At 44.5% G+C, this 27,688-nt stretch overlaps 1 protein-coding gene across 1 annotated transcript in view; it reads right to left on the bottom strand.

The window, feature by feature from the left end:
* NUP35 (nucleoporin 35) overlaps positions 1-27,688 on the bottom strand; it is an 813,253-nt gene that overhangs the window by 439,886 nt on the left and 345,679 nt on the right. The window contains exon 5 of the mRNA XM_044075241.1: positions 1,782-1,923. Within this exon, the coding sequence (XP_043931176.1) occupies positions 1,782-1,923 (142 nt within the window). The remainder of the gene's footprint in view (positions 1-1,781; positions 1,924-27,688) is intronic.

Genomic DNA, 27,688 nt, shown 5'->3' on the forward strand with positions numbered 1-27,688 from the left:
AATGCGATGGGCCCCTGCCTGAGGCAGGACAACCCATATGTTATGACTGCAGTTGCATTCTTGAAGGACATCACTGCAGATACTGACAAAACTGGAAACAGAAATGAAAAAGGACTGGTCTGATTACAATAAATTCAATGTCAGTTTGTATAATGCGGATGGTGGCATCCCATACAGTGGAGTCAGAGATCCCCACTGGCATCCTCAAAATTAGCACCAGAACACCTTCTGAGAAGTTCCTGGGTGCCCTTGGAACAGCTGAAAAATATATGGATTTCCATTCTTCTACAAATGAAGCACAGAAACTGGTTAAAAGAGCCCACCATGCCCTCAAACAGCTCCTCTGCCACCCTGTCATACCCAATATTGAGTACAGCTGGGGGGGGGGGGTGATCAGCTTAAGAGGCCTCCAGGAAATTTGAATTGGGAGAGGAGGTTACTCCTGTATGACCCAACAATAGTCAATTAAATATTTCATTAACAGCCACTGAAAATAAATAAATAGGTGCCTCAAGTTAGCAATTTTAGTCTGTAATTCATTTTAACTGGTTCCTCATTTGCTGGGGGAGGTGAAAAAGGTAAAGAAGCTGGAATAAACTTCACCTGGAAATTTTGCTTTGATCCTTTCTAAGCCTTTTTTTATAGAAGGGTCTTATTTGATGAAGGCTGAAGAGGCATATGGATTGGAACAGACAAAGCCTTGTTCCAACAAATAATGTAATATGGTCTGCTCTGTTTTTGAGGGCATTCCTTGATAATTCCCAACACAGAGAACTCTTCCAGCTTTTGTGCTGCTTCCTTAAATGATACATACACTGGGCATACCTATTCACCTTTATTAGGGAGGAACATACCCTAGAAATGTGCACTTCTGAAAGAATTCATTTGTACAGAACCAAACCTGTTAAGGGTTGCAAAAGAGAAAGGAGAGGACCGGAAGGTTTCAAACCCACCCAGAGAAATAAGTGTAATTGTTAAGCTATGGGAATGCCAAACATGGGAAGAGGAGGAGCAAGTCTGGGTCCACAACAAAGAAGAGAACAAAACACAAGTGTACCTAAACATAAAAGAAACATTCTGAAAATGAAGACATAACTACTAGCAAAAATCTGTGAACACCCACAAAAGGCACAAAAACAAAACTGCAGCCTGACAGTATTTACACCTCCTCAGCTAAAGTGGGCCAATGACAAAATAGAGAGGATATACACCATAGTACATTGCAGGGAAGCAAAGTGTCTGTCAGTCTTGGAAAGTCTTGCCTGCTGAGAGGGTCCTTATGCCTATGGATCTTAGTCTTGCTTTTAAGGATGAATCTCTTCATACCAAATCCCTTCTCTCAGTGACTACTGGAAGGACCATTCCTTGATGATATTCTTAAACTTATAACAATGAAGCTTAATGAATTATCAGGTGCAGACGTGTTGTGGCTAGTAACTACTGAAATTTTTCACACACTGTGATGTTTTGGCCTCTGTTCCAAAGATGTGTGACCTGGAGTTTGGTCTTGTAACTTTAGAGGTGTGGCCTCCACTACACAGTGAGCAATTTCTTTTATTGGGACAACACTGTTTTGGTAACTAGTACATGCAAGGAGTTTGTACTTAAAACTCATTAGGAAGCTCAGCAAAATAATACTCGCAGTTCTGTAACTACTGAACACAAAGAAGTCATCTAAGAAAGCAGCAGCATCATGGTTTCAAAAATCTCGCATTAGTAAAGCAAAACATATTTGGTGAAGTTCTGTAATGAATAAATTAAACAGAAAAAAAGCAGCATACCCAAAAACAGTCACCCACGTCTCATCCAGCTGGTCTTCAGATGACAGTGCATCTCCTTGTGTGTAGAAAGGATCAACCTGTGCTGGGGACAAGACAGTCTTTCTAGATTGGCCAATACTTGCTGGACTGAACACATTCGCAGCTAAATGAAAAAAAAAAAGATTTGAACATTCTATTTGAAAATGGAGAGAAAAATGAACACTTCAAATTTTTAAGTCATTACTAATCTCTAGCAACATGGATTCACTTAACATCCATAGTCAGAAGGCATGGCTGAAGACTTATGGTCAATACCCTCTTACAGGTTTCATAGGTGTTTACTAGGCTAAAGATCACAAGGGCCTTTTTAAGCCTAGCCAAGCATCTCAAATCTCTGACGAGTTCTGATACTCTTGATAAGTGTAAGCATGGGCCTGGTAGATGAACCATTTACAGGTTACCTGTTTGCATCAGACACATAGATGCCAAACCAGGGATGAATTTCTTGTTTCCCATCCAATTGTCCAAGTTGCACTTGAATAGGGTTACGGAGGAACTCTGCTTCACATACATGGGGAGCCTGTTCCATAGACAGGGTAGTCTCGGACACATACCTCTCTCTCTAGCAGGTTCTATTTATATCACAGAAAAGAGAACAGGTAATTCTGGCACTGCTTGTTTTGTGGACCTGCAGGAGGTCCATCAGAGTGGGCTGTGAAAATGGCCTGTAAGCCAGACAAGTCTCCCCTCAAAAGCATCTAGGAGACAGCATACAGGGATTGGGCCTTGACGCAGTCTACATAGGACATATTACATATGCCCTGTATTCTATTAGTAAGGAACATCTGTGGACGTTCCAGTTGTTGGATATGCCTGGTTAGGTACATACCAAAGGGGGCACTGTACTTAATGATTGTTCTACTGTATTCAGCATTCATCAGACCTATGACTTCCTTGGTCTTAGATGCCACACCTTTGTTTATAAGTTGTGCAACAAGAATGATTTCCTCATCACTGTAGACACGTGATGATAAAAGGCTAGAGTACTATCTGTGTGTGTCCCCAAGTCCCTGACTGCTGGGTCAGCTCTAACTGGTGTGTTGTCAATATATGATAGTTACCAGGGATGGATGACTTCCCAAAGGATACGATTAAGCATTTCTTGGCATTTAGTTTTAGTCCATGACTGACACCAGTTGTTGGTCTGTGTCAGCCCCTCCTGGAGAACATTTGGGTCACTGTGACATTCAATGACAGCTCAATTTGCAATCGCCTGCAAATATAGTGAGCCAGAGACCACTGACATTGGCCTTGACTTCTGAGAAGTAAATGCCAAAAAGGAACGGTCGAAAGACAGATCCCTTAGGGACTCCACTTGTGACTGGCCTCTATGTAGAGGTGGACTCCCCAATTCTAACTTCCTAGGTCCTGTGAGCCAGTTGGCTATCCGCTGGGTGACATATGGGTTTGCACCTAACCTTTTTAGTTTGCCAACAATGCCTGAGTGGGGTATTGTGTCAAATGCCTTGGCCAGGTCAAGGTAGGCAGTGTGGACAATTTGCCCTCATCCATTGCTTTGGTGACCTTCTCAAAGAAGTCCACCAGGCTGAGTAGCCATGATCTGACCTTTATGAAACTAAAGTGGGTTGGGTCTAGTGTCTGGAGGCTTACTATATCTCTATTTATCATCTTACCCAGGCACTTCAGTTTTCAGCAACAAAGACCTTAACATATTAACTGACCAAGGAGGACAATCTTCAGTGGGGCTACAATTATGTTTACCCTCTTTCACTCCAATTAGACACCTGTTTTAGAAACTTCTCCATTTGAACACATACCAAGGCATGCTGTGATACTGCATACTACACAAAGTTCACACCTAGCCCTTGAGCCAGCTAATTTGCACCCAGTCTTGAGTAAACACACACCCTACAAACTAATTAAAACAATGGTGGCTTGGTACAGTTTGTAAGGATATATAAATATGCATTTGTCTGACTTGTAGGGGACTACAACAGCAACTGCTGGATAAAGGACGAGTCCAAGGAGAGGGAGACTGACAGTCTGACCATGAACTAAGGTCCCTAATGTTAAATAACTAGACAAGGTAAGAACACACGTTACGCGTTACATGTATAAAAAGTAGCCTAGTTGTAGACCTAGGGAGGAAGGCGAGTTACAAGCAGTAAAAAAAATCTATGGTAAAAGGAGTCTCAAGACAACCAAGATAAAGCTCAGAAAACAAGATAACCAAGACTCCAACAGTAACGGAAGAACCACTGGCCACAGCGATGGAATTCCAAGCTTTTATAGTCAACCAACAGGTTTAGCGCTTTCATCCAAACACGATTAGGACTTCCTCAAAACATAAAGATTAAATCCCAACCATTAAATACCCACGCCTTTCCACTTAATCTTAATTACATATTAATTGGTGACATCACAATAAAACCATTTAAAGACACAGTAAAAATACAATGCAAAATTACAATACAAAATTGTATGTATTAAAATGTGCACCACAAGCCCTTTAAATGACTTGGGTATCTACCCTAAAATATATTTCAATTTCAACAAAGCAGAAATACTCACATCGTCATTTATTCGTGGGAAATTAGTTGCATCCAGACGCAATTGCCACTTTAATTCACAAATGTCAAGATGCATGTCTAAAACCCTGCCTTAAAGCTCAGAAAAGTACAGTTGTGTACACTTAGCATAAATGTGGATGTTAGAGTGTATTCACCGTTGCAGTCCTTAAATTTGGGTAATCCTGCTGGCAGCTTGCCCTCAGTCGGCCTGAATTCCAAAGTCTTGGGCCCTGCGTCGGCTGCTATCGCCCATTCCCTGACATCAGGTCGTCAGGGGTATAAAAGAAGCAGCAGACACCATTTTCTTCAGTTTTTCTTGCCCCAGATGTCAGGTGCCCCCTAAAAGGGTAGCCAAAATCTGTCTCTGTCTCTCTCTAAATCTATATATATATCTATATATATCTGTCTCTGTCTCTCTCTCTAAATCTATATATATATCTATATATCTATATATATATATATATATATATATATATATATATATATATCTATATATCTATATCTATATATATATCTATCTATATATCTATATATCTATATATCTATATATAAATACATACACCAAAATAGAGTTTACTTTCATCTACAAGCAAATACGCCACATAGATTGTATAAATCACAGAAGGAAAGAGAAGTTCAAGGAGAAAAAAGGGGGATGGCGGGTGGGTAATCTGGACTGCAACAGTGAATACACCAACATCTACATTTATGGTAAGTGTACACAACTGTACTATGTTCTTCGTGTTTCACTGTTGCAGTCATTACATTTGGGTAGAGTCCCAAAGCTATGGTTGGGAGGCTGGAGTTTAAACAGCATTAGGAGGGGCTATGAGGCCCTGCAGAAAGTACAGTTGTGTACCTACCCATAAATGTAGATGTTAGAGTGTATTCACTGTTGCAGTCATTACACTTGGGTTATCCTGCTGGCAGGCGACCCGCAGTTGGCCCGAGTTCCAAAGTCTTGGTCTGGCGTCGTTTGCTGTCGCCTCTTTCCTGACGTCAGTCCGCCAGGGAAATAAAAGTTGCAACAGACGCCATTTTCTTCAGTTTTTCTTGCCCTAGATGTCAGATGCCCCCAGATAGGAAGGCTGGAAAGATAAAATTATGCCAAAAAACATGCATACATTACTATAAACATTTCCTTCATCTACAAGCAAATACACCACATAGGTTGCATAGAGTTGAGAAGTACAGAAAAGTCTCAACAATGAAAAGGGGGATGGTGGGTGGGTAACCTGGACTGCAACAGTGAATACACTCAAACATCTACATTTATGGTTGGTACACAACTGTACTATGTTCATCATGTTTCACTGTTGCAGTCATTACACTTTGGTAGAATCCCAAAGCTGAGGTTGGGCGGCTGGGTCTAAATTGGATTTGGAGAGGCTACCAGGCCCTGCAGAACTGCAGTGGCAAAGCCTGCTCTGGATTTAAAGTAGAGAGGTAAGTGGTAGTGCTTGGTGAAAGTGTGCACTGAGCTTCAGGTTGCAGCTTCTAAAATGTCTTTGGTTGGTACTCTTGAGGAAAGCTGCTGAAGTGGCTGCTGCTCTGGTAGAATGAGGCACTGATTTGCCATGTTGTGCATAACAGAAGCGGATGCAGTGGCCTAACCATTTTGAAATTGTCTGCTTTGTAATAGGCTTTCCTTGTGATCCTGCAGCATGGGCTACAAACAGTTGCTCAGTTTTTCTGAAAGCTTTTGTTTTGTCAAAGTAGAATCGTAGCTGTCTGTGTATATCCAAAGAGTGCAGAAGTCTTTCCCCTTTATTCTGGGGACTTGGGTAGAAAGTAGGTAAATGAATAGTTTGGTTCAAGGCCACATTGGAGACCACTTTTGGCATGAATGTTGGGTTTGTCCTAAGAGACCCTGTCCTGATGAAAAATGATGAAAGGCTCCACTGCCATTAATGCCTGTAACTCTGAGACTCTTCTTGCTGAAGTTATTGCTAGGAGCAGAGCAGTTCTCCAAAAGAATTTTAGATCAGCTGTGCTGGCTGGTTCAGAAGGAGGCAGTGTGAGTTTTTCTAAAACAAAATTAAGATCCCAAGTTGGTACTGGTGATCTCCTTGGGGGTCTTATATTTTTTACCCCTCTGAGATACTGTCGTAGTAGAGGATGTGAAAAAATAGGAGATTCCATACTGTAATGAGCTGAAATGGCAGAGGCATGGATTTTAATTGATGAGAAAGGCCTTTGTCCAGCATCTCCGTTAGGTATTCTAAAATGTTCCAAGCACAGAATCTCTTCCATTTTTCTGAATAAGATTTCCTAGTGCTGGGCCTCCTGGCTTCTAAAATGACATCCATAACAGCTTTACAGAGAGGTGCAGTCTGAGTGGCTACATTATCTGCCATGCTGCCAGATTTAAGGTTCTGAGTTGACTGTGCAGAATCTGATTGTTTTGTTGAATCTGATTGTTTTGCTGCGTCAGAAGATGAGGAATTTGAGGTAGAGGCCAAGCTGGAACTTGAGACAAGTTCTTGAGGATTGGGTACCAGTGCTGGCGTGGCCAGTCTGGGGCAATCAGGATCATTTTTGGCCTTTCTTGTCTGACTTTTAGGAGTACCTTGGTAAGGAGAGGCATCGGAGGGAAGGGATAAACTGTCGGGCCTTTCCAGCTAAATGATAGAGCATCCACTTTCCATGCTTGAGAGTGATAAGTTCATCTGCAGAATTTCTGTATTTGGTAATTCTGAGGGGAGGCAAAAAGATCTATGTCTGGGCATCCCCATTTCCTCGTTATGCTGAACACCTGTGGATTTAGTTTCCATTCGTGAGGATCCATGAGATTTCTGCTTAGTTCGTCTGCCAGTGTATTTTTTGTTCCTGGCAGGAATTGTGCCTGCAGATGTACTTGATAGGTCAATGCTGTGTTCCACAAAGTTATGGCTTGCCTGCATAAGGTGGTAGGAATGTGTGCCCCCTTGCTTGTTTATGTACCACATAACTGAGGTATTGTCCGTCTATTAATAGTTTACCTGGATGTAGTAGGTCCTTGAAAGCTGTCAGGGCATTCTGTACAGCTAGCATCTCCTTTTGATTGATGTGAAGATGCATTTGTTCCTTGGGCCACATGCCCTGAATACATTTTCTTGCCATATGTGCCCCCCAGGCGTAATCCGATGCATCCGTTGTTATTGTCTGCCTGGCTGTGGGTAAAGTGAAAGGCTGTCCCTTGTTGTGGTGACAGGCCTGGGCCCACCATCGAAACTCCTGTTGTAGGCAGGGAATTAAAGTTATGATTGTCTCCAGGCTGTGACAATGCTGAGTCCAAACACTTTTTAGATACCACTGTAGTTTCCTCATATGCAGTTTTGTATACGGAATTAGCAGAATGCAGGATGCCATGAAGCCCAGGGCCTGCAGAATTTTTCTTGCTGGGAACTGGGTTTTTGTTGCCATCATTTGAAAGTAAAGAGTCAGTTGCCTTTGTCTGGCGTGAGATAAGCCATCTGGGCAGTTGTATTTAAGCTTGCACCCAGGAATATTATCTCTTGAGAGGGCACTAGTTTTGATTTATTTTCGTTTACTGTGTACCCCAGGCAAATTAGCAATCTTTTTACGAAAGCCAGATGCTTTAGAAGAATGTCCTTGCTCTCTGCTTGAATAAGGCAGTCGTACAAGTAGGGATATATTTGAATTCCTTTTTGTCTGCAAAATGCAATTACTGGTGCCAGACATTTTGTGAATACCCTGGGCGCAGTAGATAAGCCAAAGGGCAGTGCAGAGAATTGGTAATGCATTGAGCCTGCTATGAATCAGAGGTATCTTCTGCAAGATTGTCTGATTGGGACATGCAGGTATGCCTCCTTGAGGTCCAAAGTAACTAGCCAAGCCTTCTTGCCCAGCATGGGCAGAAGTTGATGTAGTGTTAACATTTTGAATTTTGGAACATCCAGGAAAGTATTTAGGATTGACAGGTCCAGTATTGGTCTCCAGGCTTTGTCCTTCCTGGGTACTAAGAAAAGTCTCGAGTAAAATCCTTGTCCCTGTTCTTGCTGTGGAACTTTTTGAATAGCTCCCATGTCCATAAGAGCAGCAATCTGTTGTTGTGCCTTTGTCCATTGGTTTTGTGGCAGGTCTGGCATACCTTTTGGTTTTGGAAGCGCGTGGAAGTGGAACCTGTAACCCAGAGAAACAATATTCAGCACCCATTGGTCCTGGGTGATCATGTGCCATTTTTTTGAGAAAAGTGCTAGCTTTCCCCCTAGGGGTGCTGTCAAAAGGTAAGTGCTTGGCATTTGTAGAGGGAAGTCATTGGGACTGTTTCCTATAAGGTTGTGATTTGTCTCCCCCCTCCTTTGGGGGATGATGCACCCCATTGTTTAGGTTGGTAGGAGCCTTGGGGCCGAGATCTGCCTCTTTGTGGCCTGACACTGGAAAGGACCAATTTTATGAAGGCCAGTTTCTGCTAAATCTAGGTGGTTGAACCTGTAAGAAATCTTTCACTGTCTGCATTGACTTTGCTTTATCCTCCATTTTCTTTAACACTTCTTCTGCCTTAACACCAAACAAAGTATCATGCTGTAATGGAGCATCCAATAATTTTACTTTAACATGGTCAGGTAAACTTTGTTCTTTGAACCAAGCATGCCTTCGAATAACAGAGCCTGTAACTGCGGCTCTACAAGAAGCCTCTAATGAATCAAAATCACATTGCAGATTATGCTTTCCCACTTATTCAAATGCATGCAATAAATCCTGCATTTCCTTACTGTCAGGACCTTCTGTATTTGAAACCATTTTCTGTTTTAACAATGACATGAGGTACTGTTGGTATTTAAGCATGTGAAACTAACAGTTTAACGCTCTTACAGCTAAAGTAGCAGAAGTGCAAACTTTTTTCTCCCATCTGTCCAGACCTCTGGAATCCCTATCAGAGGGGACAGGATTTTTAGCAGTGGAAGCCTTAACCCCTTTTGGACCCTGAGAAATTGTTTCGGGGTCTGCAGCGGGGTTTTTGTAAAGAAATTTATGAGAGTCAGGGACTCTGTAGTACCTGTCTGGCTTGACTGGTGCAGGGGTTAAAGAATCTGGAGACAGATTGAATTCAGAAAAAACATCATCAACAATATCAAGCACAGGGGGGGATAGCCAGGGGCCTGTGCTGAGGCAATAGAAGGAAGTCTCTGAGCCTTTTCTTGGATTCTGAATAACCCTGGCTCTCCCAATGGAAATGCTCCCTCATGGTGTGCAGGGTTTCCCCAAAAGAGTAATCCTCAGGCGGAGAGGCTGAAGGTATGGACTCTTCTGCATCAGAGTCCTCATAAGGAGGGAGAGAATATCCCTGATCAGAAGAGGAGGAGTCAGAGGAAATAGAAACCTGGTCAGAGGAATCACAGTGTCTTGCCTAGGTCTTTTGTCAGGAGAGGGGTGGGAACCCCATTAGGTCTTCTGCCATTTTAAGCATCTGTTTCTTTCATGGATGACTGTTCTGGAGAATGCTGTACTTGTTTCCTTGTCTTTAATGGTGTTTTTGACTTTGCCTTTGCTGCTGTAGTGGGCTTAATTGTAAGCTGTGAAGGTCTGAAAACACCCTCGGAAGCCGATGCCTGCTCAGCAGCACCGGACCCATCCGAGGGTATAGTTTCCGTAGGCCAAATACCTTGGAGTTTCCACAGGCCTCGGTGTCTCCACGTGGCTGTCTGTTACGGCCTGTGGCTCTGAGGTAGCGGGTGTCAGGGGCTGCGAAAGCACCTCACTGAGAACTGGCGACTGGCCTAGAAGAGGCTTCATCGGTTTTGGACCACGGATGCCTGTCCTTTTCTTTGTCTTTGCGTTTTTTATAAATTCCGGTCGTCGGTTGTTCCGACGGCATTATGTAATTAAACCTTCGGCCAAAATAATGTAGAGCAAAATCAAACAGACGTTTAATAGTGCGTTTATTGAATCTAGCACAAAACTGACAATTAATAACGTTGTGGCCAGGGCCTAAGCAAGGAATACAGTAAGAGTGAAAGTCCTTATGTGGTATTTGCTTCCCACAAGAAATACAATTATTAACTTTTACTGACATCGGTCTGGAGCAAGAAAAAAAGTTTCCCCAACGGGGTACTTAGCTTTATTGTAGACTTCGGTTTTGAAACTCAATTTTGAAAATCTCAGGAGTCGGCGGACCGGCACTTACGAACTGCTTTTGCTTCGGGCACCGTGCGGCAAGAAAGACTGAAGAAAATGGCATCGGTTGCAACTTATACCCCTGGCGCACTGACGTCAGGGAAGAGGCGACAGCAACAGATGCCAGACCAAGACTAACTCGGGCCGACTGCGGGTCGCCTGCCAGCAGGATAACCCAAGTGTAACGACTGCAACAGTGAAACACGATGAGCATCTGCAGTGGCAAAGCCTGCCCTGGATTTAGAGTAGAGTGGCAGATGATAGTGCTTTGTAAAGGTGTGCACTGAACTCCAAGTAGCAGCCTCTAATATGTCTTTGGTTGGTACTCCCCTGAGAAAGGCTGCTGAAGTGGATGCAGCTCTGGTTGAATGTGGCCTAATGCTCTTAGGCACTGGCTTGCCATGGTGTAAATAGCAGAAATGAATGCAGTGCCCTATCCACTTTGAAATAGTCTGCTTTGAGATACCCTTTCCTTGTGATCCTGCAGCATATGCCACTAGTAATTGATCGGTCTTCCTGAAAACTTTTAGTTATGTACTTACCATAACGACAGATGTATGTGATCCATCTCGCCTACATTCATTACTGACGGGCTCAGAGCCGAGAATCGGCTCCAACTCGGCAGTTATAACTAGCACAAAGTCTCTCATTGGCTGGGCTAACCCTGTATCCCAGGATGCACCACGCCCAAACCTCCAGATCTTGTTTGCCCCAATATCATCTTCCCACACACACACCACAAGGGTATATATGTAAGAGGAGAGAAAAAATAATATCCTCAGAAGGATCAGAATACAAGTTTCCTCCAAGTCCAACAGGTAGGGGGAAGGAGGGAGATGTAGAATGTAGGCAAGATGGATCACATACATCTATCGTTATGGTAAGTACATAACTAAAAGATGTAATGTGATCCTATCTCGCCTACATTCATTACTGACGGGACAGTGTCCCTAGCACCTAAATCCTGGGGGGCTCACTGGAAAACACTCCTGAGCACTGTGGAACCAAAGGAAGCCCGACCTCTAGAGGCCACGTCCAGTTTGTAATGAGAAATAAAGGTATGTGGAGAAGTCCAAATAGCCGCTGCACATATCTCACCTATGGATAGTCTAGCATGAAAAGCCACTGAAGTTGACATAGCACTGGTAAAATGAGCCTTAACTGGAAAGGGAAGATGCCTACCCGCTAATGCATAAATAAAAGAGATGCAGTCCCTAATCGACTTAGCTATGGTGCCCTTAGTTACAGATCTGCCAATTCTGTCTGAAAAGAACACAAACAACTGATCTGATTTCCTCTCCTGTTGTGTCCTATTTAAATAAAACCTCAGTTGTCTATGCACATCCAACTGGTGAAACTTGTATTCCACTTTGTTGGAAAAACGTGGAAAAAAGACCAGAAGCTCAAAAGACTGGTGGAGACAAAGGGCAGAAGAGACCTTAGGGAGAAAGGAAGGATTAAGTCTCAGAGATGCTCTGTCCTTATGAAAAATCAAATACGGAGGTTTAACAGAAAGGGCTTGAAGCTCCGATAACCTTCTGGCTGAAGTTATGGCTACCAAAAAGGCAGTCTTCCATGACAGAAATTTCAATTCGCAAGAGGCTGCCGGCTCAAAGGGAGAAGACGTTAAAGCTCCGAGCACCACATTTAAATCCTATGGCAAAACGGGTTGCGAAACTGGAGGGCGAAGCAACCAGGCTCCTTTCAGAAAGGCTTTACACAGCTTATGACCGATGAGGGAAGGCTCATATGCAACATGATAATTAGAGATTGCTGCCAACTGAAGCTTTATAGTGGAGGCAGCTGAACCCTGTCTAAACAGTGTTGCTAAGAAATCTAACAGTCAACACAGGGGTTGTAAGGGGATCAAGGTGAGTCAATAGGTCTGGAGCTGGGTCCAGAATCCAAGGACCATCCACCGCATACTTCCGAAGGAAGGGGAACCAAACTTGGGGCCAGAGTGGTGCTATCAAAATCATCTTGCTTCCCAAGCAGGTAGCCTTCTGAATCACTCTTGGCAGAAGAGGGACCGGCAGGAAGGCGTAGAGCAGACCGGAGGGCCAATTGTGGACTAGAGCATCCCTGGGTGACTCCCCCTGTGAGGGGATCAGAGTGAAAAAACTGCTGCACTTCGCATTCAGGGGGCTGGCAAAGAGGTCGCAGCAGGGAAGGCCCCACCTGGAGAAGATCTGAGCAGCCACTCTATCGTTCAGGGACCACTCGTGAGGCATCAGAATAGCTCTGCTCAGCCTGTCTGCTATCACATTGGACTTCCCTGGAATGTGCGTTGCCACTAGAAAGCGCTGGGAAGTGATCGCCCAATTCCACACTCTCATGGCCTCCCTGCAAAGGGGGTAGGACTTCGTTCCTCCCTACTTGCTCAGATAACAGACAACCGACATATTGTCGGAAAGAATCGCAACAGTTCCCCTGGGAAGAGCGCTGAGAAGTGCCTGCAACGCTAGAAGCACCGCTCTCATATCCAGAACATTGATATGCAAGTGAACCTCGTGGTCTTGCCACATACCTTGAACCGTCTCATCCAGATAATGCCCCCACCCTATCTGGGAGGCGTCCGTGGTTACTGTGGCAATAGGGGATGGGGGGCTCAAGGATCTCCCTTGATTCAGGTTGGACGAGAGAAGCCACCAACGCAGATCCTGCCGGCATCTCTCCGTGATGAGAATCGGATGAGATAAGGGACGTTCTTGATATGACCACTGGGCCGAAAGGAGCCACTGAAGTATTCGCATGTGTAACCTGGCTAGCGGAACTAGAAGAATGGTAGCCGCCATTGATCTCAACTGAAGAACCATCCTGGCTTGGGCCTTTTCCCGGGGTAGTAAAGCCAGAACTTGAGCCTGTAACACTTTTATTCTCTCTGCCGGTAGGAAAGCTGGCATCTCTACAGAGTCTAGCTCTGCGCCGATAAAGGCAACATGCTGTGATGGCAGCAATACATATTTTGCCCAGTTGAATGAAATCCCTAGTAGATGGTCCAATGCGACAGTAGCTCTCGTGGCTTGAACAAGTAGATGCCTGGTGGGGGCGGTGAGGAGCCAGTCATCTAGATAAGGAAACACCTGGAATCCTAGACATCTCAGGTGAGCTGTCACCACTGCCAGACACTTGGTGAACACTCTGGGGGCTGTGGTGAGACCAAAAGACAGGGCCCGGAATTGAAAAAGCCTGGCTCCAGCCGGAAGCATAAATGATTCCTGGAAGCCTCGTTTATCTTGATGTAATAGGCATCCTTGAGATCGATGGAGCACATCCAAACTCCTTTTTCCAGCAAGGGGAAAATGGATTGCAACGTGACCATTCGGAACTTGGACTTTTTTACAAAGCGATTTAAATGGCTGAGATCCAGAATGGGTCTCAAGTCCCCTGTTCTTTTTGGCACCAAAAATAATCTTGAGTAAATTCCTAATCCGATCTGGTCTGCGGGGACTGGTTGGATGACTCCTTTTTCTAGCAGCTTTGAGACCTCTACTGCTGCCTGATCCCGCTGACTGGGTGGAACGTCCGGGATTTTCCTTGATGGTGGGGGGGGGGGTGAATAAAGGGAATGGTGTAACCTCCGGTGATGACACGAAGCACCCATCGATCCTGAGTGGACTCCCAAGCCTGAAGATGCTCCGAAAAACGACCCCCGACTGGCTCCGGAGACACACAGTTGGGTAATCCCTCCGGGACGTTGGTAGGAGGAACCATGTATTGCGGGGGCCTCTGCCATCTCTAGGGTGACACCTTCCATTAAAATTCCCCCCTCCTCTGCCCCTGGAGGGAGGGGTCACTTTGATGGGCAGGGGAAGACTTTTGAGACTTTCTGAACCACATTTTCCCTCCCCTCCCCTCGGAGCCTTGGGATAAGGTCTAGTGGGAAGCGAAAAACGGGCCCAACGGCAGACAAAGTCTTACCCTCTTGCTCACATCTAGTGAGGGTGTCTTTCAGTTTGGGTCCAAAACGGGAGGATCCGTCGAATGGGGCGTCTGTGAAAGAAGACTTGAAAGCCTCCGCAAAATGACACAAGCGCATCCAAGCTTGCCTCCCAAGGGCTACGCCCGAACTCACTGCTCTACCCGCCCCCTCGGCTGCATAAGATACGAGCCTCATGGACGAGTTGATGATGGAAGAAAGGGTAGACAGCTGGGCATTAACAGACTGGGCCAACACCTCAGGCAAGTTACCCGACAGGGTATCTCCCAACTCCTTTATGAGATCCCTTTGGAGCCACATAAAATGACACAAGTAATTCAGCGACTGCAAGGTAAAGTTCGCTGAAGACAGGGTACGCTTCCCATACATATCCATACTCCTAGACTCCTTATTAGGAGGATGGATGGAAGTAGAAGTCTCTGCCATGTCCTGCTGAGTGGCAGACACCACCACCATAGCATCTACAGGTACTCCCTTGGTCAAAAATTCTTTTCCAGGAGGCGCAGATAAGAACTTATTGGGGCGGCTAGGAACTGGCTTCACAGAGTCAGGGTGTTCCCACACCCTTCGACAAATAAGATCCGATAATTCATCTAAGGGTGGAGACTCCCATGAGGCGGAAGGCTGGGCTCCAAAGGCCTTGAGGAAGATAGACTCCTCCTCAGAAGGGTTTTTGGATGGCCAGTCGCCCCGCTGTCTCAAGATCTCCAGGATATCGGAGAACGAGACATCAGAGGACAACTTCAGGGACCCTTCTGCATCATCGAGGTCGGTGTCCGAGGTGACAATCATCTGGGGAGTCTACGTGCTTCCTCTTACACAACTTCTTCCTGGGAGGCTCCTCAGGCATGGACTCTGAAAGGCCCTCAGAAAGCAGGGGACCACATATGGAGGTATCCTCAGGCCTAGGAGCCCCGCTGTCCAGAGATGGGGGGCACCAGAAGCTCTAGTCGCAGCATCTGGGGATGGAGTTGCCGATTCAGGTGAAGTCACTATGGACTTGGCTAGCGCGCTTCTCATAGCCTCGAAGGCAGGTCCACCAGAATCGGACGAAAAACCCGCCTCCGAGACCATGACCGGAGTCGGGGTACCCCTAGCCGAAGCACCAAGGGGGAGACTCTGAGCCGAAACCTGAAGCCCCGATGTATCTCACTCGGGTTCAACTGAGGACACCAGAGTACCGAAACCTGTAGAAGGGATGGAAAAGGTTGGAGCAGAGGTCGGATCCGAAAGACTAGCAGGAGGTTTCGGAGCCGACCCAAGGACTTCACTCAATTTGGCAGACTCCGGCTCCGACGACACCGAGGTTGTCGGAGGAGGAAGAAACGGAACAGATATCGTGGCTGGCTCCAGAGCAGACTGGGCTGGAGCCAAAAATAATTTAGTTAACACTGGCAACTGGAGGAGCCTCTGGACCACCCTATCCACATCAGAATCAGACAGCCTGGAGGACTTGGAGGAGACAGAAGGGGATCGAGAAACCTTCTCTGTCGGAACAGAGACAAGACTGGGGGAACGGCTCTGAGTTGGCTCCAAAGGGATCGGAGCCGAAGCAGGCTCGAGAACCAATGCAACCTCCTTCAGTGCCGACGACCGTGGAGTCGAAGAAGCAGACCCCGAAACAGACAAGACTTCCTGCAGCTCCGAGACCAGTGGAGTAGAGGAAGGAGACATAGCCTTAGACAGCACCTCCTGCGGCTCAGAGACCAGTGGAGCCGAGAAAGGAGATATAGCTTTTGACCTTTTCTCCGGAGGCTCCGATTAACTAGTCTGAGCCGGAGACTTCTTTTTTGTCTTAGACCTGGATTTCTCTGAAGGGGAGAAGATGCTAACGTTTCCTCAAAGGAGGGTTTAATCAAACCCTTAAGGAAAAGTTTATTTTTTCTCTCCTGTAAAACCCTGGAAGAGATGGCATGACAAACACTGTAGGATTCCTGCAAGTGTATGGCACCGAGAAACACAGATGGCGTGGCCATCAGTCAAAGACATTTTATACGCACATTTGACGCATTTTTTAAAGCCAGATGGCTTATGTTCTTTTTGTTCCTTGCCAGACATAAGTAAACACGACCGCACACTCAGAAACACAAGGAGGGAGGGTAGAAAGGGCTCTAACAAACGCCCGAACACTAAAGACACAAGATGGGGCAAAGGCCCTCTAACTTAAGCAGGCCTAGCCCGCTAAACAGAAGGATTACCACACAAAACACAAGATAGGGCAAAGGCCCTCCAACTTAAACGGGCCTAGCCCGCCAAACAAAGGATTACCACACACACAAAAAAAAAAAAAAAAAAAAAAAAAAAATCGCACTCCATCGCAAAAGGGAAACAGACAACGTAGCTATTAAAATAGCTTTTTGGAAATAATCAAGCAGTTATTAAAGTCAAGAGAGGGTACTTAGCCACAGCCAAGTCGAGACCACGTCGTTACTCTAGGAGCGGCAAACGAGATCTGGGGGTTTGGGCGTGGTGCATCCTGGAATACAGGGTTAGCCCAGCCAATGAGAGACTTTGTGCTAGTTATAACGGCCGAGTCTGAGACGATTCTCGAATCCGAGCCAGTCAGTAATGAATGTAGGTGAGATAGGATCACATTACATCTTTGGTTCTGTCCAAGTAGAATCTAAGTTGTCTGTGTACATACAAAGAATGCAGAATTCTCTCCACCTTGTTCTGTGGATTTGGATAAAAAGTTGGCAGATGAATAGTTTGGTTAAGAGCCACACTGGACACTACACCTTAGGCATAAATGTTGGGTTTGTCCTCAGAGAGACCCTGTCTGGATAAAACGTGATAAAAGGTTCCAAAGCCATGAGTGCCTATAGCCCTGAAACCTGTCTTGCAGAAGTTATTGCTAGGAGCAGAGCTGTTTTCCAAGATAAAAACTTTATGTCAGCAGTAGCAGCTGGCACAAAAGGAGGCAGGCTGAGTTGTTCCAAGACATAGTTGAGGTCCCATGCAGGCATTGGTTATCTCTTTGGGGGCCTTAAGTTTTTGGCTCCTCTGAGGTACTGCTTTAATAAAGGATGAGAAAAGATTGGTGGCTCTGCATTGTAATGAGCAGAAATGGCAGAGGCATGAATTTTAATTGGTGAAAAAGATAGGCCTTTATCCAGCATCTCAGTTAAGTATTCCAAATATTCCTCAGATTTTGCAACAGCTGTATCAGTTCCTTGTGCCTGGTTCCAAGCATCTCTTCAATTTTCAGCATAAGATTTTCTAGTACTAGGCCTTCTGGATTCCAAAATGACATCCATCACAGCTTTACTGAGTGGAGTGTTTTGTATGACTACATTATCTGCCATGCTGCCAGGTTTAAAGTACTGAGTTGGCTGTGCAGGATATGATTGTTTTGCTGGGACAGTAGATGAGGTATTTGAGGTAAGGTCCAAGCTGGGCATGGAGACAAGTTCCTTAGGACTGGATACCAGTACTGGTGGCACCAGTCTGGGGGCAATCAGTACCATCTTTGGCTTCTCCTGTCTGACCTTTAGGAGTACTTTGGGGAAGAGAAGCAGGGGAGGAAAGGCATATACTGACAGATTTTTCCAGCTGAAAGATAGCGCGTCCACTTTCAATGCTTGTCTGTGATAAGTCCTTATGCAGAATCTTTTTAGTAGGTAGTTGTGAGGGGAGGCAAATGATCTATGTCGGGCATCCCCATTTCCTTATCATGCTGAAGACTTGTGGATCCAGCTGCCACTTATGGGGATCCATGAGGTTTCTGCTTAGTCTGCCAGAAAGTTTTCCTTTCCTGGCAGGAATTGTGCCTGCAGACTTACTTGGTAAGTCAATGCTGTGTCCCACAAAGTCATGGTTAGTCTGCAAAGGGGGTAAGAATGTTGCCCCCCTGCTTGTTTATATACCACATGACCGTGGTGTTGTCTGTCTATCAGTAGTTGTCCCGGATGAAGTAGGTCCTTGAAGGCTGTCAGGGCATTTTGAACAGCTAGCATCTACTTTTGATTGATATGTAGATGCATTTGGTTTGAGGACCATGTGCCCTGAATGCATCTTCCTGCCATGTGGGCCCCCCAGGCATAATCTGAAGCATCTGTTGTTAGTGTCTGCTTGGCTGGGGGCAATGTGAATGGCTGTCCCTTGTTCTGGTGACAAGCCTTCGCCCACCATCGAAACTCCTGTTGCAGGCAGGGAATGAGAGTAATCATTGTTTCCAGGCTGTGGCAATGTTGAGTCCAAACACTTCTTAGGTACCACTGAAGTTTCCTCATATGCAGTCTTGCATATGGAATTAGGATTCAGGATGCCATGAAGCCCAAAGCCTGCAGATAACTGGGCCTTTGTTGCCAACATTTTGAAACAGGTAGTCAGTTGCCCTTGTTTGTCTGGCATGAAATAAGCCATCTGGGCAGTTGTATTTTAAGCTTGCACTCAGGAATATTATCTCTTGAGAGGGTACTAGTTTTGATTTATTTTCATTGACCGTGTACCCTAGGCATGTTAGAAGTCTTTTCACAAACGCCAGATGCTGTAGAAGAATGTCCTTGTTCTCTGCTTGAATTAGACAGTCATCCAAGTAAGGATATATTTGTATTCCTCTGTGTCTGCAGAATGCAATTACTGGTGTCAGACACTTTGTAAAGACACTGGGCGCAAGTAGATAAGCCAAAGGGCAGTGCAGAGAATTGGTAATGCATTGGGCCAGCCTTGAATTCTGAGGTATCTTCTGCATGATTGTCTGATTGGGACATGCAGATATGCCTCTTTTAGGTCTAAAGTCACAAGCCAAGCATTCTTGCCCAGCATGGGCAGAAGCTGCTGCAAAGTCAACATTTTGAATTTTGGTATATCCAGGAATGTGTTCAGAATAGATAGTTCCAGTATTGGACTCCAGGTCTTGTCCTTTCTGGGTACCAAGAACAGTCTTGAGTAAAATCCTTGTCCCTGCTCTTGCTCTGGTACTTGTTGAATGGCCCCCATGTCCGTGAGGGATGAGACTTGCTTTTGCGCCTCTGCTCATTGATTTTTTTGGGAGATCTGTCCAGCCGTTTGCCTTTGGCAGGGTATGGAAATGGAACTTGTAGCCTTGTGACATTATTTAGAACCCACTTGTCCTGGGTTATAATGTGCCAATTTTGTGGAAAAAGTGATAATTTTCCCCCTAAGGGTGCTGTCAGGACACAGGTGCTTGGTGCCGGCAGGGGGAAGTCATTGGGACTGTTTCCTGTATGGCTGTGATTTGTCTTCTCCAACTTTGGAGATAGAAGCACCCCATTGCTTTGACCTGTATGAACCTTGCGCCTGGGATCTGCATCTAGGGCATCTGGATCTGCCCCTTTGAGGTCTGTCCGACACAGGAAAGGACCAATTCTTTGTAGGCCAGTGTCTAATAAACTTAGGTGGCTGTACTTGAAAAAAATCTTTGACAGTTTGCATAGATTTAGCTTTGTCCTCCATTTTCTTTAACACCTCTTCTGCCTTAACACCAAACAAAGTATCAAGCTGTAAAGGTGCATCTAATGATTTATCTAATGATTTATCTAACATGATCAGGCAGATTTTGTTCCTTTAACCAAGCATGCCTTCTAATTAAAGAACCCGTAACTGCGGCCCTGCAGGAAGCCTCCAAAGAATCAAAACCACATTGCAAAGTATGCTTTCCAACTTGTTCAGCTGCATGCAAAAATCCTGCATTTCCTTGTTTTCTGCACATTCAGAGTTTAACAACATTTTCTGTTTAAGCAATGCCATGACATTGCTGATATTGGAGCATATGAAACTGACAGTTTAAGGCCCTTGTAGCCAAGGTAGCAGATGTGTAAACCTTTTTTCCCCATCTATCCAGTGCCCTAGAATCCCTGTCAGAGGGGGTAGGGGGGTTTTGCAGCGGAAGCCTTAACTCCTTTAGGACCCTGTGAAATAGTTTCTGGGTCTGCAGCAAGGTTTTTAAAAAGGAATTTAGGAGAGTCAGGAACCCTGTAATATCTGTCAGGCTTAGCAGGAGCTGGGGGTAAGGAGTCAGGGGTCAGACTAGACTCCGAAAACACATCTACACTGTCTAACACAGGTGGACTGACTAGAGGCCTGTGCTGAGGTAGGTAAAAGGAAATCCCTGAGCCTCTGTTTAGATTCCGAAAATCTTGGCTCTCCCAGTGGAAATGCTCCCTCATGGTATGCAAGGTTTCCCCAAAAGAATAGTCCTCTGGAGGAGAAGCTGAAGGTATAGATTCTTCAGCATCAGAATCCCCATAAGGGGGGAAGAGAATATTCCTGATCAGAAGAGCAATCAGAAAAAATAGAAACCTGATCTGAAGATTCATAGTCAGTCTCTTGCCTAGGCCTCTTATCAGGAGGGGGATGGGAACCCCTGATCAAGGTAATCAAGTCTTCGGCCATTTTGAGCATCTGTTTTTTGGGCACAGAGGCCTGTCCACGTGGCTCGAGTTTGTTTCTTTGCTTTAGAAAGTGTTTTAGTCTTTGCCTGAAGTTGGTTTCATGTAAAGATCTTAAAAACTTCACTATAAAATCCAATAATGGGACCATCATCTCCCCAGACACCTATACAAAGCTATTAGGAGTAAACATTGACAATAAACTCAGATTTGATATACATATCAACCAAGCCATTAAGTCAGTCAACAAGAAACTTGGGACCCTATATAGAATTAAAGCCTTCCTTATCCTGAATGCCAGGGCAGCCACAGCCCGTTCACACCTTCTCTCTACCCTACTATATGCCTCTCCTGTCCTCACTCACCTTAACAAATCTAATCTGGCCAAGCTCTCATCCTGCTATAATCACATTGCCAGGTTCGTTACAGGCCTACCCTACAGAACACACCACTGTACTAACCTGAAAAAGCTTGGATGGATAGAATTCCCACACCTTCTTCACCAGTCCCAACTCAGAGGCCTTCAAAATCCTTAAACAACCTGAGAATACCCCAGCACTAAAAAACTTAATGACTCCCTACTCCAATCTAAGCTGCCTTCGCTCAGCAAACAGACTCCTTGTCCAAACAACTAAATCTCTCAACCTAGGTGGTGATGCGCTATTTGCCAACACCACTGGTAAAATATGGAACTCTCTCCCAAATAACATCACGCTTGCAACTTCTCTAAGTCAATTCAAAAATAGTCTAAAACTCCACTTCAAGTCACACTGGCTATGTCCTTGCTCAAACCCAGACTAGCTCTGTGCCATTAACTAAAACAAACTAGCTAAGATAAGTACTTTGTATACTGTGATAAAGAAATATGTATCCTGTCTAACTCTATGTCATTATACTGCCTACCGTCCTTGCTAATATGTTAATAATGTTACATTTGTAGTAATCTCAGAAATAGTAATGGCAGTCTTGTACTTGTATGTAAATAGCCTATGTTTTTGTTAAGTTCTTTCAGCTCATTTACTGTACCTAATTATCAATGTAACTCTGTTGGAGCTTTTCTCCCCGGGCCTCCACTGAAAAAGGACATGTATCCAGTCGGACCATCCCGGTTAACAAATGTAAAATAAAATAAATAAGATGTTTAGGTCTGAATACACCCACAGAAGCCAGTGCCTGCTCAGTGGCTCCGGACCCTTCTGAGGGAATAGTGTCAGAGGCTCCAATACCTTGAGTTTCCAAGCAGCACAGCCGACTCCACATGGGAGTCGGTAGCGGCCTGCGACTCTAAAGTAGTGGGCGTCAGGGGCTGTGAAAGCACCTCACTGAGAACAGGCGACTGGCTTAGGAGAAGCTTAGTCTGTTTTGGACCTTGGTTGTTTCCCTCTCTCCTTTTCTTTGCGTTTTTTTGTGAACTCAGATAGGCAGATGGCTATCAGACGACATTTCTGGATAATTAAACCAGCGTCCAAAACTGTTTAAAGCAAAATCATACCGATCCTTAATAGTACGTTGGTTGAATCTAGCACAAAACCGACAACCAGAAACGTTGTGATCAGGGACTAGGCTAGGAATACAGTAAGAATGAAAATCTTTGAGGTATTTGCTTTCCACCAGAAATACAATTATTAACTTTTTCTGACATCGGTCTGGAGCAAGAAAAAAAGTTTCCCCAACGGGGTACTTAGCTTTATTGAAGACTTCGGGTCTGAAACTAACACGAAAATTTCAGGAGTCGGCCGACCGGCACTTGCGAACTGTTTCTGCTTCGGGCACCATGCGGCAAGAAAGACCGAAGAAAATGGTGCCGGATACTTCTTTTATACCCCTGACGTCAAGGAAGGGGATACAGCAGCCGACACAGGACCCAAGACTTTGGAATTCAGGCCGACTGAGGGCAACCTGCCAGCAGGATTACCTAAATGTAATGACTGCAACAGAGAAACATGAAGAACATCCTGATCCTCAAAAGTACTGATGTGATAAAACAGGCATGACTTAATGGATACACAATAATACTTTGGGAAGATGAGACGACATATTCCAATGACGGTCTCAATTTTTTATTTTTTAAATAAGGATTGAAACAGCCACACCCCTGGGTGAAGGGGGTTTCATAGCTGCACTTTTGATGGGAGATTCCTCTCCAGATGGCAAAAGAAAATTCTTCACACTTGCCAGACCTTCTGCTCCAGACTGAAGGAGATAACTAAATTTGTACACAGGCTTCAGGCAGAACCAAAGCTAGTGACACAGGGTCTATATTAGTTCAGCAACAGCTTAGGTTGTTGAATCTGTAATGATAGTCACCTAAGCGAACTTGCAAAATCTCAGTCATTTAAGCAAATTCTTTCCTTGGGAAAGAAGTTGCTTGGCCGTTATAGAGGATTTGCCCCTTTCAGCAATGTGGAGCGATCTCGGAGTTGGTATATTTAGTTAGGGGGGCACAGCCCCCCGCATTAGGGATGTGGGGGGCAAAGCCCCCCACTTTATTTAGGTTGAAAAGTTAATTTTGTTCACGGACTGCCTACTGAATTCTTTCCAGAGGAAAGAATTTGCTTAAATGGCTGTTCGCAATTTTGCAAGTTCGACGCTTAGGTGTCGATCATTACAGATTCGACAACCTAAGCTGTCGATGACCTAATAACGACCCAGTGACACATATGCAGTTTGTGTAGAGCTTGTTCTCGTATGCTTTCAGCCTCAAAGAAAATGGGGAAGTAAATGGACTACACCACTTTCAGGTGCAAGTGTGCTGATCCTAAAAGACAAAACACAAGTTTACAGTTAAAGACCTAATGCTCCAAAATACTACAAAAATACAGTAGAAACATTTGAGAGCTATATTTTAATACTGCCAATACCAAGTCACCATGTTTGAAAAGAAAACAAGCAACTCCATCACTCATGATGATTAATTTCCAAAGAAAAATATGTGCTCTTCAAAGGTAGTGGACTTATAGAACCCCTTTATGAACCCTTTACAACATACAACCATCGGTGGCAGAATCCTACCATCCACAAAATCGTGGCATGCAGAAACCAACATGAATTCAATAGTCACTGAATGACAGACCCTAATATTTGACTACTGCAGAATGATCAAATGACAAAGCAAATAAAATAGAAGTTGTGTACTCACCATAAAGTGGCATCTGTGTTGTTCATTTTCATTCTCCCTCACTGTCGTGTCATCAGCTCAGACATCAGATTCAACTCTGCCATATCTACAAGACTTTAGGATCAGTCTCTTGAGCGCCTCCCTCTCCCAACATACATTATATCTACTCTAACTCCCTCACATCAAGTTTGCTGCCTTACACAGCAGGATACATAACAGAAAGAAGAAAAAGAACAAATCAAAGAATCTAGAGGCCCAAACCATGAATCTAAGGGTTCTAAAAAGAAACCTCCAGGTAACTTCTCAAACAAACCTAGGCTGGGGAATGGTTGGGACAGAAGTTAGGAAGAATGAAAATGGACAACACAGATGCCAAGTTATGGTGAGTACATAACTTCTATTTCTGATGTGGTACTTTTCATTCTTCCTCCCTGTTGGGTCAGAGTCCCCAGCTACACAACTCCTTGGTGGCCGCCAAGGAAGAATATGTCAGAGCACCGTTGAGCCGAAGGATGCCCTGCTTCTGCAGATGTCCAATTTATAATGTGAGACAAAGATACGAGTCTTGGACCAAGTGGCCACAGCACATATCTCATCAAATGAAGTTGTGGCAGAAAAGTCTGATGACATAGCCATGGATCTGGTTGAGTTTGCTTTAGGAGGATGAGTTAACTGAGTACCTTTTTGGTAATAAATAGTAGAAATGCAATCTTGTTATCCATTTAACCAAGGCGATCTTGGATATTGCTTGACCCAAGCGATTAGCTGAAAAGGCTATAGAGAGCTGATCGGACTTTCTACACTTTTTGTCCTGGGCAGACAAACGCAATTGTCAATGACTATCAAGGAGATGTAAAAAGAAGTTATGCTATTTTTCAACCGGTGGGTTTGGTTCCAATCCTCGGAACTGACTCGGCCACTAAAATAGTGTATGGAAACCCAAAACTCTCAAGCTCGTCCCTTACCCACTTTGCACCTATCCCAATTATCTCAGATAGAGTTTGCTGGTAGACATAAGCTTTCATGCACACTATATCAGGAACTGCAAAAAATATACCAAAAAAAAAAAAGGTTATAATCCATTTGCCACCAGTTGTTCCAGAAATCAAGGATAGTGGGTTTCAGGGTGAAGAGCAGAGGAAGAATGAAAATGGACAACATAGATGGAACATTATGGCGAGTGCACGACTTTACCTGATGTTGTCAATTTTCATTCTATCCTCAACCTGTGGAACAGAGTCCCCAGGTACCTTACATCCTGGGTGGACTTAAGGATGTTCCTAAGCACCATTGAGCCAAATGATGCTCTGCCCCTGGAGACCAGATCTAATTTGCAATGAGTAATAAAGGTATGAGGAATAGCCCAAGTTGCCACTGCACAGATATCTTCCATGGAAGCTCTAGACTGGAATAAAGCAGACATTGCTACACCCCTAATTATATGGACTCGCAAGGGATTCTACAAGGAAACACCCAACTTGGTACAGATGAAAGAAATACAAAGAGTGAGCCATCTGGCTAAGGTGGCATTGTTCACAGGTTTTCCCAGTCTGGTATGCAAGAAAGAAACAAATAATTGGTCTGACTTCCTGAAATATTTTGTTCTGTGAAGACAGAATCTTAACTCTCTGGGAACATCTAGCAAATGTAACAAATATTCACCTTTGTTAGAGAAGTTGAGGAAGAACACTGGCAGATTAATACATTAAATAACATTGGTCTCTGAATCCCCCTTAGGTAGAAATGAGAGGGTTGGTTCTGAGCGAAACTATCTTTGTGAAAAATTAGGTATGGTGGTTTTGAAGACATGGCTTGAATCTCTGAAATCCTTCTTGCACAAGTTACTGCCACTAAGAAAACAGTTTTCCAAGACAGGAATGCAATATTGCAATCATTAGCTGGCTCAAAGGGAGACTGAGTGATTCATTGCAATACCAAATTCAGGTCCCAAAGAGGAGTAGGATCTTTATAAGGAGGCATTAAATGAGGAGTACCCCTCCTAAAAGGCTTTACAAAGTTTGTGAGAAGGAACCAAGAAGCCTTGAAAGCCAATGTGAAAATTGGATAGAGCTGCTAAGTGGAATCAGATCATGGCAGCAGAAGCCCCTTCATTGAAAAGTACAGCTAAAAAAAAATTGTAGAATATCGTGAATCAGAGACGAAAAGGTTCAGTGTTATTTTGAAGCACCCAATGGGCAAATCCTCTTCCATTTACTGGAGTAAAGTTTGTGCGTAGAAGGTTTACGAGACAATAACTGTGTGGGACAGGGGAAGAGTACAGTTGTCTGGCTACTAATGGAATTGGAAAAGCCAAGCTGTCAGCTTGATATTTGGAATGTCTGATGAGCCATGCCTGTTGGGTGGAACAGGATATCTGGACTTGGATACAAAATCCAAGGCTGCTAAATTAGGTGAGCCAAAGAAAGGGGAACAAAACCGGCCAAGGCCAATAAGGTGCAATGAGGATTAACTGTGTTCTTCAGACAGATTACTTTCTGTGGGAACTTGAATTAGTGGAATTGGTGGAAAGGCATATAGGAGACCAAGGGGTCAATTGTGAAAGCATCTTTTGGTAACTCCACCTCTGGGGAAATCGGGGCAAAATAGTTGCTGCACTTGTTTAGAGGAGAGGCAAGCAAGACATAGCATGGCTGACCCCATCTTCTGAATATTCTTAAACTTTTTGATGGAGGGACCACTTGTGAGGTAAAAGTATGCACCTGCTCAAATGGTCTGTTTTCACATTGGCCTTCCCCGGAATGTGTGTTGCTATGACAAAACTGCTGGATGAGATCACCCACTGCCTCAATGACAGCTTCTCGACACAATGGGTAGGATCTGGTTCCTCCTATTTTTGTTGATGCACCAAACTAGTGACATGTACTTTGAACTGCAACCGTTTCTAAAGGGAGAGCATCCTGGAAGGCCTGCAGTGCTAAAAGAATTGCTCTCATCTATACGAGACTGATGTACAAATTGGCCTCTGCTGGGGACCAAGTGCCTTGGACCGTCCTTCCTTGACAATGCCCCCCCACCCTATCTGGGAAGTATCCATGGTCACTGTGGCCTTGGGCTGGGGGAAGAAATGAATAAACAACCCTGTAAAACGATCCGATTGAACCCACCATAGAAAATCTCTTGCACACACTGGTGACTGCAACTGGCATGGACACTGGTTGATAAAGCATAGACCAATATGATGCAAATAGTAATTGTAAAATTCTCATGTGAAATCTGGCAAAAGAATGAGTGTTCTAGATGCTGCCATGGACCCCAGTGACTGAAGAACCAATCTTGCTGTTAGTTTGTTGCAGTTAACTATTCTCCTGACTTGAAATTGGATTGTCTCCAGTCTGTGTGGGAAGGGAGTCTGTGTTTAAAGAAGCCCCTATGAAATCCAGTGATTGTGTTGGTTCAGGATGTGATTTTTCATAATTTATGGTTATGCCCAGGAAAAGGCATGTTTGGAGAACGTTTTCTCTTGCCTCTAGCAGTCGATATCTGGTCATGGCGGTGATGCACCAGTCACCAAAATATGGAAACAGCCGGACTCCTTGCAGTCTCAAGTGAGCTGTTACTACTGCAATGCAATTGGTGAACACCCTGGGGGCTGTAGTGAGGCCAAAGGGCAATAATCTGAATTAGTAGTGACTGGCTTCCAGCCGAAGTGCAAGAATCTTCTGGATCACCTGTACATCTTTATGTGGTAATACACATCCTGAAGGTCTAAAATCGAGCATATCCAATTGTTCAGTTCCTAAAAAGAAAGAATGGACTGAACCATGACCATCTGGAATTTGGTTCAC

Source organism: Protopterus annectens, chromosome 6.part0 (assembly GCF_019279795.1).
Source record: "Protopterus annectens isolate FY-2018-M chromosome 6.part0, PAN1.0, whole genome shotgun sequence".
Taxonomy (NCBI): Eukaryota; Metazoa; Chordata; order Ceratodontiformes; family Protopteridae; genus Protopterus; species Protopterus annectens.